Source organism: Pseudonaja textilis, unplaced genomic scaffold (genome assembly GCF_049901715.1).
Source record: "Pseudonaja textilis isolate UNSWEBS1 unplaced genomic scaffold, rPseTex1.2 PTEXSCF22, whole genome shotgun sequence".
In the NCBI taxonomy this organism is placed as follows: domain Eukaryota; kingdom Metazoa; phylum Chordata; class Lepidosauria; order Squamata; family Elapidae; genus Pseudonaja; species Pseudonaja textilis.
This window is the reverse complement of record NW_028262865.1, coordinates 808,554-821,596: the sequence shown is the minus strand read 5'-3', so window position 1 is coordinate 821,596 and position 13,043 is coordinate 808,554. Positions and strand designations below refer to the sequence as shown.

General features: G+C 48.2%; 2 protein-coding genes across 3 annotated transcripts in view; one reads left to right on the top strand and one right to left on the bottom strand.

Moving 5' to 3' along the window:
• Nucleotides 1–2,366, top strand: part of LOC113454141 (GTPase IMAP family member 8-like) — a 169,970-nt gene extending 167,604 nt beyond the window's left edge. Inside the window, 3 exon segments of the mRNA XM_087918995.1 lie at nucleotides 313–525; nucleotides 528–914; nucleotides 2,071–2,366. Coding sequence (XP_087775121.1) covers nucleotides 313–525; nucleotides 528–914; nucleotides 2,071–2,366 — 896 coding nt within the window.
• A 3,614-nt stretch (nucleotides 2,367–5,980) lies between these two features.
• Nucleotides 5,981–9,205, bottom strand: LOC113454168 (GTPase IMAP family member 7-like). Of its 2 annotated transcripts, none has more exons than XM_087918977.1 (2): nucleotides 8,980–9,094; nucleotides 5,981–7,404 (listed from the first exon to the last, which is right to left on the bottom strand). In XM_087918977.1, exons 1-2 carry the CDS (start codon nucleotides 8,996–8,998, stop codon nucleotides 6,743–6,745), a joined length of 681 nt encoding a protein of 226 aa, XP_087775103.1. In that variant the 5' UTR covers nucleotides 8,999–9,094; the 3' UTR covers nucleotides 5,981–6,742. The 2 variants fall into 2 exon arrangements, 1 of the variants encoding a protein (XP_087775103.1); XR_015740568.1 differs by lacking the exon at nucleotides 5,981–7,404 and adding an exon at nucleotides 8,543–8,621 and having other exon boundaries at nucleotides 8,980–9,205.
• Nucleotides 9,206–13,043: the final 3,838 nt, after the last annotated feature.

Sequence of the window (13,043 nt, the reverse complement as noted above, 5' to 3'; positions counted from 1 at the left end):
ATCTATCTATATCATCTATCTGTCTTTATCAATTTATCTATATCTGTCTGTCTATCTAATCTATCTACGTATCTATCTATCTACCTACCTACCTACCTACCTACCTATCTACTTACTTACTTATCTATATCTCTATCCATCTCTATCTCTATACATCTATCTATCTATCTATCTATCTATCTATCTATCTATCTATCTATCTATCTATCTATCTATCTATCTCCTCCCGTTGAATCCATGCCCTGAATTCCATTCCAGCGGTGTAACTACACTCCGCCCTAACGCCATCTCTCTGCCTTTTCAAACTCCCAGGGGACGATGCCGAACTCCGGCTCATCCTGGTCGGGAAATCCGGAAGCGGGAAGAGTGCGACGGGCAACACCATCCTCGGCCGACCGGCATTCGAGTCCCTGTTGGCGGCCAAGACCACCACCATCGAGTGTCAAAGGGCGCAGGGAACCTGGAACGGGAAGAGGATTTCCGTCCTCGACACGCCCGCTCTGTTCGATGCCGAAACGATGGAGACCTCCTGGAAAAGCAGCGCAAAAGCTGCCGTCAGATGTGCCGCACCGGTATCCACGCCTTCATTTTGGTCACCCAGGTGGGGTGCTTCACCGCCAAAGACGTGGACGCTGCCAAGCAGGTCTGGAAACTATTCAGGGATAAGTCCGCCTCCCGGACCATCATCCTGTTCACCTGCAAGGAGGACCTGGGAGGGGACGACCTGGAGACGTATGTCGGCGTGGCCACGAACAAACACCTGTGTAAGCTGATGGAGAAATGCAACCGTTGCTTGTGTGGATTCAACAACAAGGCCGAGGGAGGCGAGCGGGAGGAGCAGGTCGACAAGCTGATGAGGATGGTGGTGGAGATAACCAAGGAGAATCAAGGGGAGCCGTATGTCATCCTGGAAGGTCCCGAAAAATAAAACCAGCATTTATCTATCTTTATCTATATTTATCTATCTCTATCAATCTCTATCTCCATCTATTTATCTATATCTATCTATAAATCTATCCATCCATCCATCCATCCATCCATCCATCTATCTCTTTATCTCTATCTCTCATCTCTATCCATCTATCTCTGTGTAACTAGCTAACACATCTATCTCTATCCATCTATCTTTCTATCTATCTTTCTATCTGTCTATCTCTATCATCTATCTTTATCTATTTATCTCTATCAATCTCTGTCTCCATCTATCTATTTATCTATGTCTGTCTGTGTGTCTATGTATCTATGTATTATCTATGTCTCTATCCATCTCTATTTATATCTGTCCGTCCATCCATCCATTCATCTCTTTATCTCTCTCTCTCTCTCTAATCTCTATCCATCTATTTATCTATCTGTCTGTCTAGCTAACACTGTATCTCTCTCCATCTCTCTTTATCTATCTATATCAGCTATCTGTCTTTATCTATCTATCTAATCTATCTACTTACTTATCTATATCTGTCGTTATCCATCTCTCTATCTATCCATCCATCCATCCATTTACTTGTCTATATCTATTTCTATCCATCTCTATCTCTATACATCTTTCTATCTATCTATCTATCTATCTATCTATCTATCTATCTATCTACCTACCTATCTATCTATCTATCTATCTATCTATCTATCTATTTCTATTATCCATGTATCCATCCGTCATCTCTCATCTACATCATCTGTCTATCTATATCATCTTCTATCATCTATCTATATTATCTATCATCTCTATGTATCTCTCAATCCATCATCTATCCATCAATCATCTATCTAATCTATTATCTATCAATCATCAACATCAAGTCTGTCTGTCTGTCTGTCTACCTACCTCTATTATCTATATATCATCCATCATCTATCTATCTTTCTATCTATCTACCTACCCTATCTTTCTATCTATCTATCTACTTACTTATCTATCTCTATCCATCTCTATCTCTGTCTGTCTGTCTGTCTGTCTGTCTGTCTATCATCTCTCTCTCTCCACCTGTTGAATCCATGCCCTCAATTCCATTCCAGCGGTGTAAGTACACTCCGCCCTAACGCCGTCTCTCTGTCTTTTCAAACTCCCAGGAGACGATGCCAAACTCCGGCTCATCCTGGTCGGAAAGTCTGGCGGCGGGAAGAGTGCGACAGGCAACACCATCCTCAGCCAACCGGCGTTTGAGTCCCACTTGGCGGCCAAGACCACCACCGTCGAGTGTCAAAGGGCGCAGGGAACTTGGAAGGGGAAGACGATTTCCGTCCTCGACACGCCCGCTCTGTTCGACGCCGAAAAGACGGAGACCTCCCTGGAAAAGCAGCTCGAAAGCTGCCGTCAGATGTGCCGCACCGGTCTCCACGCCTTCATTTTGGTCACCCAGGTGTGATTCTGTTAAAGGTGTCCTCCTTGAGCAAGGGGAGGGGGTGGATTAGTTGACTTCTGAGGTTCCCTTCCAACAGTTCTTCTGTTAAGGGTCTCCGCCTTGAGCAGGGGGTTGGACTAGAAGACCTCTGAGGTCCCTCCCGACTCTGATTCAGTAATTCTGCTGGGGCAGAGGGTTGGGCTGGATGACCTCCTAGGTGCCTTCCCAACTCTTAGGATTCTCTTATGTCTCCTGCTGGAGCGGGGGTGGGGTCTGGCTAGATGACCTCTGAGCCTTCTTTCTGTCCTCCTGGAAGTCGCCTGTGCGAGGCAGGGTGGGGGTTGGGCTGGATGAGCTCCCAGGTCCCTTCCCAACTCTTAGGATTCTCTTATGTCTCCTGCTGGAGCTGGGGGGTCGGGCTAGATGACCTCTGGCTTTTGGGAGAGAGGCTTGGGGAGGGAAGCGGCCGTTTGACTTTGAAGAAGAGACGGAGGAAACCCGCCTGTTTCCTGTTGCTGGGCTCCTGGTGTCTTGCTCTGTGTGTGTGTGTGTGTGTGTGTGTTTGTGTAAGGCTTGGGGTGTCCCTGCATGGATGTGTGTGTGTGTAAGGTGGGCGGGGGGGGGGGGACTCTTTTCTTCTCTCCTTTTCTTTCCACTCACGTGATTTCTAGGCAGCCGAGCGAGACTTTTCCCTTCCTTTGGCTGTTGAGATGCGGCTGAGAATTCCTCCCCCCCCTGTCCTTCCTGCCATTGGGGAGGGGAAGAGCAGAGGGCTGGACTACATGACCTCCCAGATCCCTTCCAGCTGTCATTCTATGCTTCAATCAAGGTCTGCAGCTTGAACGGGGTTGGGCTAGATGACCTCCAAGGTCTCTTCCAACTGTATGATTCTGTCAGGGACTCCTGCTGGAGCAGGGGGTTGGGCTAGATGTCCTCCCAGGTCCCTTCCTTTTTTCTTCCTTTTAATTTCTTTCTAATTTCTTTCTTTCATTCCCTCCTTCCTTTTTACTCCCCCTTTCTCATTCTTTCTTCTTTTTTCTTTCTAGTTCTTCTTTCTTGCCCTACTTTCTTTCTTTCTTTCCTTCCTTCCTTTTTACTCCCCCTTTTCTTTCTTTCTTTCTTTCTTTCCTTCCTTCCTTCCTTCCTTCTTTCTTTCTCTCTTTTTCTTTTCCTTCTTCTTTTTTCTTTCTTTCTTTCTGTCTTTGTTTCTTTCTTTTTCTTTCCTTCTCTTTCTTTCCCTCCTTCCTCTTTCTTTCTTTCTTTCTTTCTTTCTTTCTTTCTTTCTTTCTTTCTTTCTTTCTTTCTCTTTCTTTCCCTCCTTCCTTCCTTCCTTTTTCTTTCTCTTTCTTTCTTTTTCTTTCTTTCTCCTTTTTTCTTCCTTTTTCTTTCTTTCTAGTTTCTTTCTTTCATTTTCTTTCTTTCTCCCAGGTCCCTTCCAGCTGTATGATTCTGTGAGGGGCTCCTCCTGGAGCAGGGGGCCCATTTTGAGCCTTTTATCAGGTCAAAAACAACCCGGAAAATGGCCTGAAGAACTGCCTGAGAAGGCCTCAAGAACAGCCCAAAAATGGCCGAAAAACAGCCTGAAAATGGGCCAAGAACCCCCCCAAAAAAAACCTGCCTAAAAAGTCGTGAAAACGTCCAAAAAACTCCCTGAGATGGCCTGAAAAACTATCTGAGAAATGGCCTGCAAATGGGCCAAAAAAACATCCCACAAAATGCCTGATAAATGGCCCAAAAAAACTGCCTGAAAAGGCCCGAAAAACTGCATGACAAATGGCTGGAAAAACTGCCTGAAAAGGCCCAAAAAAACTGACTGGAAAAGGCCTGAAAAACTGCCTGAGAAATAGCTAGAAAAACAGCCTGAAGAACTTCCTAAAAAGGCCCCCAAAACTGACTGAGAAATGCCCGAAAAACAGCCTGAAGAACTGCCTGAAAAGGCCCGAAAAACTGACTGAGAAATGGCTAGAAAAGCTGGCTGGCTTGAAAAACTGCCTGAGAAATGGCTGAAAAATGGCCTGTAAATGGGCCAAAAATGCCCCCCAAAATGGCCTGAAAAATTGCCTCAAAATACCAAAAAACTGACTGAAAAATGGCCAAAAAAGCCTGCAAATGGGTCAAAAAAGCCCCTGAAAAATGGCCCCCAAAACTGACTGAAAAGGCCCAAAAAACTGACTAAAAAAGGCCTGAAAAACTGCCTGAGAAATGGCTGAAAAACTGCCTGAAAAACTGCCTGAAAAATGGCTGGAAAAACTGCCTGAGAAGGCCTGAAAAAATGCCTGAGAAATGCCTGAAAAGGCCCAAAGACCTGACTGAGAAATGGCTGGAAAAACTGAGTCATGGCTTTTTCTGTTTCTCCTCTTATCTTTTCAAACCAGCCTTTCCTCCCTCACTCCCTCCATCATCTCTCTCTCTCTCTCTCTTTCCCTCCCTCCATCTCTATCTCTCTCTCTCTCTCTCTCCCTCCCTCCCTCTCATCCATCCATCCATTTTCTACGGCTGCCCATCAATGAATCCAGGCGGCTGAACAATTCAGAGAAGCAATTCCTTCTCAAGAGGAAACCTTTTCAAACAGGGAAACTGGGTTGTTGGGGTTTTTCTTGTTTTGTTTTTAAAGGAACATTAAAGACGCCCAATTCAACACAACCGAGATGGGTCTGGCCGCTTATCAAGGAAGCCAGGAAATGGTGTGGGTGTGGGAGTTTGTGCCTTCAAACACCCAACACCCCAAATTGGGGAACAAAGCCAGGAAAACACACACAGTCCACCAAAAAATATCTCATTTCTTCTTCAGCCAAATCTGATTTTTATTTTTCCTTCGGCAATTCAGGCTCCCTGCTGAATTCCGAGCCGTCCTTTCTTTGCCGACCTCCAAGCTCCTCTTTTGTCCTTGGTGAGGTTGTTGCCCATTTCGACACAGTCTTGATTGCCGCTCTCTCACACACCTGCGGACCTGTGTCCCCGTCCGGTGGTGGGATTCAAATGGTTCGGTGGGCGTGGCTTGGTGGGAGTGCTTTGCCGAATGCCGTTGCGCAGCTTTACCCACTGCAGCTGATTGATGGCTTTTTTTTTGACAACCGGTTCAGTCAAACCACTGTGTCCGTCGTTCTGCAAGCCCCTCCTCCACTCCCATTCCCCCATTCCTGCCTCAGTCCCTGAGACATTGGCCCTGAAGAGCTCCGCTTTCAACGGAGATAGTCCTCGACTGAACAAGAGGTGAATTTAGTGACCATTCCGCATGTCAACGGCACTGGAAGAAAAAGGGACTTACGGGATGTGCGTTTCATGCTCGGGACCGTCGCGGCAGCCCCCGGTGGCCTCGGGATCAAAATTCAGATGCTCGCAAACCGACTCGCATTTTGGATGGTCACAGCCCGACTACCGAAGGAGAGAGTCGGGACTGTTCAAGCCGGAGACTTTTTACAGAATGACAGTATAAGAAGAGTCGGAAGGTATCTTTGAGGTCATCCAGTCCAACCCCCCCCGACCCAAACAAAAATCCTCACATACTTTTGTAGCAAAGCGCGGGGATCGAGCTAGTAGTGCAGTATAGCCTAAGAAAAGGAGAGATCACACCTTAATAAAAGCAATTTGATTAACTATTATTAGAATGGCACATTATGTCAAACGTAAATAAGATGAATTTTATTGTATTTATTTTAATGTTATGATTTTATTTATTGCAAATTTAATAATAATAACGGTGCACGGGCACCTGCTGCCGAATTTTTGCAAAGGGCAAGCGTGTTCCCCCACCACAAAACACACACACAAACACACACAACCGATGAGGGAAGGAGGAAGGGAGAAGGAAAGAGAGGAGATGGGGAGAGAGGGAGGAAAGGAGAGAGGGAAGGAGGAAGAAAGAAGGGAGGGAGGAAAGGGAGGAGATGGGGAGAGAGGGAGGAAAGAAGGAAGGAGAGAAAGGAAGACGGGGAGGGAAGAAAGAGGAATGGAGGGGAATCAGAGGGAGAGGGGAAGAGGGAGGAAGGGAGGAGGTGGGGTGGGAAGGAAGGGAGGGAGGAAGGAAAAAACGAGGAGATGGGGAGAGGGAGGAGAGAAGGAGAGAGAAAAATAATGGAGGAAGGAAGGAGATGGGGAGGGAGAAGGAAGGAAAGGTGGAAGGAAGGAGGAATGAAGCAACGAGGAAAGGAAGGGAGGAAGGAGGCAACGAGGAAAGGAAGGGAGGAAGGAGGGACCCCTTTCAACCCCACGGAGAAACCAGCTTCTCGGGAGACGGAATCAGCTCAGGGAAACTCCGCCATGAAAGTCTCCTGGGGGTGGGGGAGTTCCGGAGGAGGAAGCGGAAAGCTGAAGCGGGCCGAGCCGAGTCAAAGACGATCCGTGGAGTTGCCGTCGCGGCGCCTGGAAGCTGGGCCCAGAGCGTTTTGCCGCCGTCCCCCTCAAAGCAAAGGACACAGCCAGGAGAAGTCCCGATTTTTGGCCAAGTGCTCCTTGTCAGCCTTCATCATCTCCTCTGTGTAGCATGGGGCGGCGCGGTTCTTCTGCACCAGCGCGTCAATCATGGCCATCAGCTGGCCCACCTGAGCTTCGCGCTCCGCGCCTTCGGCCTTGTTGTTAAAGGCCAGGAAGCGGTTGCCGCAGCGGTACACCTGCTCCTTCAGGCCCGCGTTGCCTTCGGCGATGAACTTCTCCAGGGTTTTGCCCTCCAGGTCCTCCTTGCGGGTGAAGAGGATGATCATGTAATCCTTGGCCTTCAAGCTGAAGATCTCCTTGATCAAGCGCGCCACCTCCTTCTCCTCCTTGGTGAAGCGGCCCGGGCGGATCACCTGCAGGATGACGTGGGGGCCCGGCCTGCAAAACTCGATACACTTGCTCACTTTGGCCGAGGTTTCCCGCTCGAGACGAGCCGTGTCGAGGAAGCCCGGCGTGTCCACCACTACCACTTTCCGGCCGTTCACCTCGGCCTCCTCCCGTTGGCAAGTCTGGGTGATGGAGCCGAACGACATCTTGGATTCGAAGACCGGGCTTCCCAGGATGGGGTTGCCCACCGCGCTTTTCCCATTGCCGGTTTTCCCCACAAGGACGATCCGCCATTCGGGCCCTACAAACCCAAAGCGGGAAGAGGAGAGAGAAGGAGGGGGACTGGTCAGGAGCACTGGAGATGACCGGGGTCAAAGGCGCCATCAGTTCAGAATCCCTGTGTGCTCACGAGCGACCTCAATCCAGCCCCCTTGACGGACTTTCTTTTCTCCCGCTCATTTCCCCCCCGACCGTTAGTAGGTCTGATTCTTGTAGGGAGCTTCAGGTTGCAATCAGTCTTGATCCTCCTTTGAGCTGTCTAAATCTCCTGATTTTCCTGCCACTGGATCTATCTATCTATCTATCTATCTATCTATCTATCTATTTATCTCTCTCTCTCTCTATCTATCTATCTATCATCTATCTATCTATCCTTCTATCTATCTATCCGTCTATCTATCCATCTATCTACCTATCCTTCTTTCTTTCTATCTATCTATCTATCTATCTATCTATCTATCTCTCTCTCTCTCTCTCTCTCTCTCTCTGTATCCATCCATCCATCCATCTATCTATCCATCCATCCACCTAGCTATCCTTCTATCTATCTATCTATCTATCTATCTATCTATCTATCTATCTATCCTTCTATCTATCTATCCTTCTATCTATCCATCTATCTATCCTTCTTTCTTTCTTTCTTTCTTTCTTTCTATCTATCCACCTATCCTTCTATCTATCTATCTATCTATCTATCTATCTATCTATCTATCTATCTATCCATCTATTTACCTATCCTTCTATCTATCTATCATCTATCTATCTATCTATCTATCTATCTATCTATCTATCTATCTTTCCATCTATTTATCTTTATCATTTCTTTCTCCATCTATATCTAACTATCTATATATCCCCATATATTTATCTATCCATCCATCTATCCCTCTTTCTCTCCATCTATCTCTCCATCTATATCTACGGTATCTATCTATCTATCTATCTATCTATCTATCTATCTATCTATCTATCTATCTATCTATTTTCTTATCTTCCGCTCATTCCCCCTGACTGTTAGTAGGTCAGATTCTTGTAGGGAGCTTAAGCTTGCAGTCCTCAACTTAACCACCCTTCCCTTCCTCGACTGTCCAAAGTTACGATGGCAAAAAGGACTTACGACCATTTCTTCATACTCACGACCGTTGACGCATTCCCCCTCATCACACGCTCGGCCACCGCTTCATATTTGCGATGGTGGCAGCCATCATCTGTCCGTGTGTGTATGTGTGTGTGTTTGACCTGCACAAATTTCAATGGGGAAGCCCGATTTGCTTAACGACCGGGGGAACTCCCTTCAACAAATGTCTCATTTAACGACTGAAAATTTTGGACTCCATTCGGTTGTAATTGAGGATTCCCCTCTGGGGAAAGCCCTGAGTTTCACTTAGCAACGGCAGGGAGAAAAATTATCACGTGGGGCAAACTCTCTTCAATGTCTCACTTAACGACTGAAACGTTGGGTCCGTTGTAAAGCCGACGACTTCCGGGAGCCTGAATCGCCTGACTTCCTCAGTCTGAGGTGACCAGAGCCCATCCACCCCACCCCACCCAGGACCCCAGCTGTTACCCAACCCCGCTGCAGCCCCTCCCCAATTACCTTGGATATTTCCAGACATTTCCGGAAAAATTTCACAGCGCCGATCTGGAAGTTTCTGTGGGAAAAGCAAAACTCTGGAATCAACTCCGGGAAGTTTCTCTCCCAAACAGGAGAAAAAAGGGGGAGGAAAGGAGGGAGGAAGGAGGGAGGGGAGGAAGAGGGGAAGGAAAATAGGAAGGGAGGAAAGAAGGAGGGAAGGAAATAAGGGAGGAAGGAGGGAGGGAGGAAGAGGAAGGGAGGGAGGAATGAAGGAGGGAAGGAAATAAGTGAGGAAGGAGGGAGGGAGGGAGGAGAGGGGAAGGAAAATAGGAAGGGAGCAAAGAAGGAGGGAAGGAAAGAAGGGAGGAAGGAGGGAGGGAGGAAGAGGAAGGGAGGGGAGGAGATAGGAAGGGAGGAAAGAAGGAGGGAAGGAAAGAAGGGAGGAAGGAGGGAGGGAGGAAGAGGAAGGAGGGAGGAACTGAGGAGGGAAGGAAATAAGGGAGGAAGGAAGGAGGGAGGAAGAGGGAAGGAAAATAGGAAGGGAGGAAAGAAGGAGGAAGGAAAGAAGGAGGAAGGAGGGAGGGAGGAAGAGGAAGGGAGGGAGGAATGAAGGAGGGAAGGAAATAAGGGAGGAAGGAGGGAGGGAGGAAGAGGGGAAGGAAAATAGGAAGGGAGGAAAGAAGGAGGGATGGAAATAAGGGAGGAAGGAGGGAGGGGAGAGGGAAGGAAAATAGGGGAAGGGAAAATAGAAGGGAGGAGGAAGAGGGAAGGAAAATAGAAGGGAGGAAAGAAGGAGGGATGGAAATAAGGGAGGAAGGAGGGAGGGAGGAAGAGGGGAAGGAAAATAGGGAGGAAAGAAGGAGGGATGAAATAAGGGAGGGAGAAGGAGGAAGAAGGGAGGAAAATAGGGAGGAAAGAAGGAGGGAGGAAGAAGGGAGAAAGGAGGGAGGGAGGAAAGAGGAAGAGAAGGAAGGGAGTTAGGAAGGGGAGGGAGGAGGGAGGGAGGAAGAGGAAGGGAGGGAGGAGATAGGAAGGGAAGAAAGAAGGAGGGATGGAAAGAAGGGAGAAAGGAGGGAGGGAGGAAGAGGAAGGGAGGGAGGAGATAGGAAGGGAGGAAAGAAGGAGGGATGGAAACGGGAGAGAAGGAGGGAGGGAGGAAGAGGAAGGGAGGGAGGAGATAGGAAGGAAGAAAGAAGGAGGGATGGAAAGAAGGGAGAAAGGAGGGAGGAGGGAGGAAGAGGAAGGAGGGAGGAGATAGGAAGGAGGAAAGAAGGAGGGATGGAAAGAAGGGAGGGAGGAGGGAGGGGAGGAAGAGGAAGGGAGGAAAGGAGATAGGAACGGAGGGAAGGAGGGAAGGAAATAAGGGAGGGAGGAGGAGGGAGGAGGAGGGAGGGAAGAGGAAGGGAGGGAGGAGAAGAAGGGAGAAGGAGGGATGGACAGAGGCAGAAAGGAGTGGGAGGAGGATAGGGAAGGGAGGGAGGAGAGATAGGAAGGAGGGAAGAAGCTGGGAAGGAAATAAGAGGGAGGAGGGAGGGAGGAAGGAGGGAAAGGAGATTAGGAAGGGAAAAAGGAGGGGAAGGAAATAAGGGAGGGAAGAGGAAGGGAGGGAAGGAGATAAAGTGAACAACCAAAAGGGTCCCCCACGAGGTCATTAGCCCAACCATTCTGCCCCTCTCCTGCCCTCCCCCAACCCTCCACCCCCAATGCCCAAACTCCGAGCTCTCCCTTGAGGCCAGGAATGGGGAGGGGGTTGTCCCAGTTCAATGGGAAAGGGGGATCGTTGGGCGGAAGTGCTCTCCCTCCCTCCCTCCAACTCTGAGAACTCTTTGCAGCAGGAAAGAAAGAAAGAGAGAAAGGAAAGAAAGAAAAGGAAAGAAAAAGAAAGAAAGAAAGAAAGAAAGAGAAAGGGGGGGTAGAAAGAAAGGAAAGAAAGGATGGTAGAAGATAGATAGATAGATAGATAGATAGATAGATAGATAGATAGATAGTAAGATAGATAGGATAAAGGTAGGTAGATAGATAGATAGATAGATAGATAGATAGATAGATAGATAGAAAGATAGAAAGATAGATAAGAAAAGGTAGATAGAAGGAAAGAAAGGATAGAAGATAGATAGATAGATAAATAGAGATAGATAGAAAGATAAAGGTATAGATAGATGAAAGATAGAAGAAAGAAGAAAGACAGACAGAAAGAAAGAAAGAAGAAGAGAAAGGAAGGTAGAAGAAGGAAAAAGGAAGGTAGACGATAGATAGATAAAGAAAGAAAGAAAGAAAGAATGAATGAAAGAAACAAAGAGAAAAAGAAAGAAAGAGAGAAAGGAAAGAAAGAAAAGGAAAGAAAGAAAGAAAAAGAAAATAAAAACAAAGAAAGAGAAAGGGGGTAGAAGAAGGAAAGAAAGGATGGTAGAGAAGATAGATAGATAGATAGATAGATAGATAGATAGATAGATAGAGGATAGATAGATATAGTAAGATAGATAAAGGTAGGTAGGTAGATAGATAGATAGATAGATAGATAGATAGATAGATAGATAGATAGATAGAGAAAGCAAGAATAAGAAAGGTAGAAGAAGGAAAGAAAGGAAGGTTAGAAGATAGATAGATAAATAGATAGATAGATAGAAAGATGGAAAGATAGAAAGAAAGACAGACAGTACAGACAGACAGAAAGAAAGAAAGAAAAGAGAAAGGAAGGTAGAAGAAGGAAAAGAAAGGAAGGTAGGACGAAAGATAGATAGATAAATAGAAAGAAAGAAAGAAAGAGAGGAAAGAAAGAAAGAAAGAAAGAAAGAAAGAGTGGCAAGGGGTAGAAGAAATTCTGCCCGAGGGTCAAGTTCCTTCCTCCCCCGCCTACTTCACGACCTCTCCCTCCCTCCCCAGGCTAGGTTGAGACCCCCCTTCCCCCCCAACCCCTCGCCTCTCACCCTGGAGTCTCTCTCAGGCCCAAAGGGACGGAGCGAAGAAAGTTTCTCGGGGCTGCGATGTCTCAGTAAACTCCCGACGAAACGCCCCGCCTCTGCTCGGTTTCCCGCCTCTTCCCCCCTCTTCCCCCCACCCCTGTCGGAGGGGCGGGCGAGAAGCTCTCCAGGTAGGAGGGGAAAATGGGGAAGGTCGGACTATTTGATTCCTCCCTAAAGATCCCTTCCTACTCTTTTATCTCTCAGGGTCTCTGCCTCGGCAGGGGGTCGGACTAGATGACCTCCGAGGTCCCTTCCCATTCTGATTCTGTCAGGCTACGCCTGCTCGGGCAGGGGCCTGACTAGATGAGCGAGAACGTGGAGAGAAAGAGAGAGAGAGAAGGGGAGAGAAAGGGGAGTGAGAAAGAGTGTGAGGGAGAGAGAGAGAGAAAGAGAGAGAAAAGAGAGAAGAAGGGGAGAAAGAGAAAGTAGCCAAATGGGGAGGAGCTGGGGATGTTAGGAGTCCTCCTCCCCCTCCCCTTTGCCGCTCCCAATTCAGTTCTGCGGGGGGATCCGGGCGGGGAGAGATGGAGGAGGAGACCCCGGAGGACCGACTGGCGGAGCCCTCTGGTGGCTCCTCAAGAGAAGCAGCGGGGGGTCGAGAGAGTCCTCCCCCTCCCCCATCCTCTAAGGAGGCAGTCAGGTTGCTTCTCTCCTCCTCCTCCTCCTAGTCTCCTCCTCCCTCCTCCCAAGCAGGCAAAGGGGGGGAGAAGAAGAAGGGGGAGGGCTGCAAGTTTTCTCAAAAGTTGGAGGAGGAGGGGCTTCACTTCTGCCCCAACGATCCCCCTCCCCCATTGTCCGGACAATGTCCCCTCCCATTCCTGGCCCTCAAGTGGGGGAGGAGAGCAAAGTTTGGGCAGTCAGAAAGGGTCAATTAGGTGGGGTGGGGTGGGGGAGGGCAGAGGAGGGGGGCAGGTGGGTTGGGCTAGTTGGCCTCCAGAGACCCTTTGGAGTGGAGGGTCTATAGAATGGGCTGGGAGAGGAGGGAGATTTCCTCCTTTTGGGTTGTTCGCCTTTTATTTCCTTCCCTTCTTTCCTTCCTCCCTTCCTCTTTCCTCCCTCCTCCTTCCTCCCTCACCTTATTTCCATCCTCATTCTTTCCTCCTTTATTTTCCTTCCTCCTAT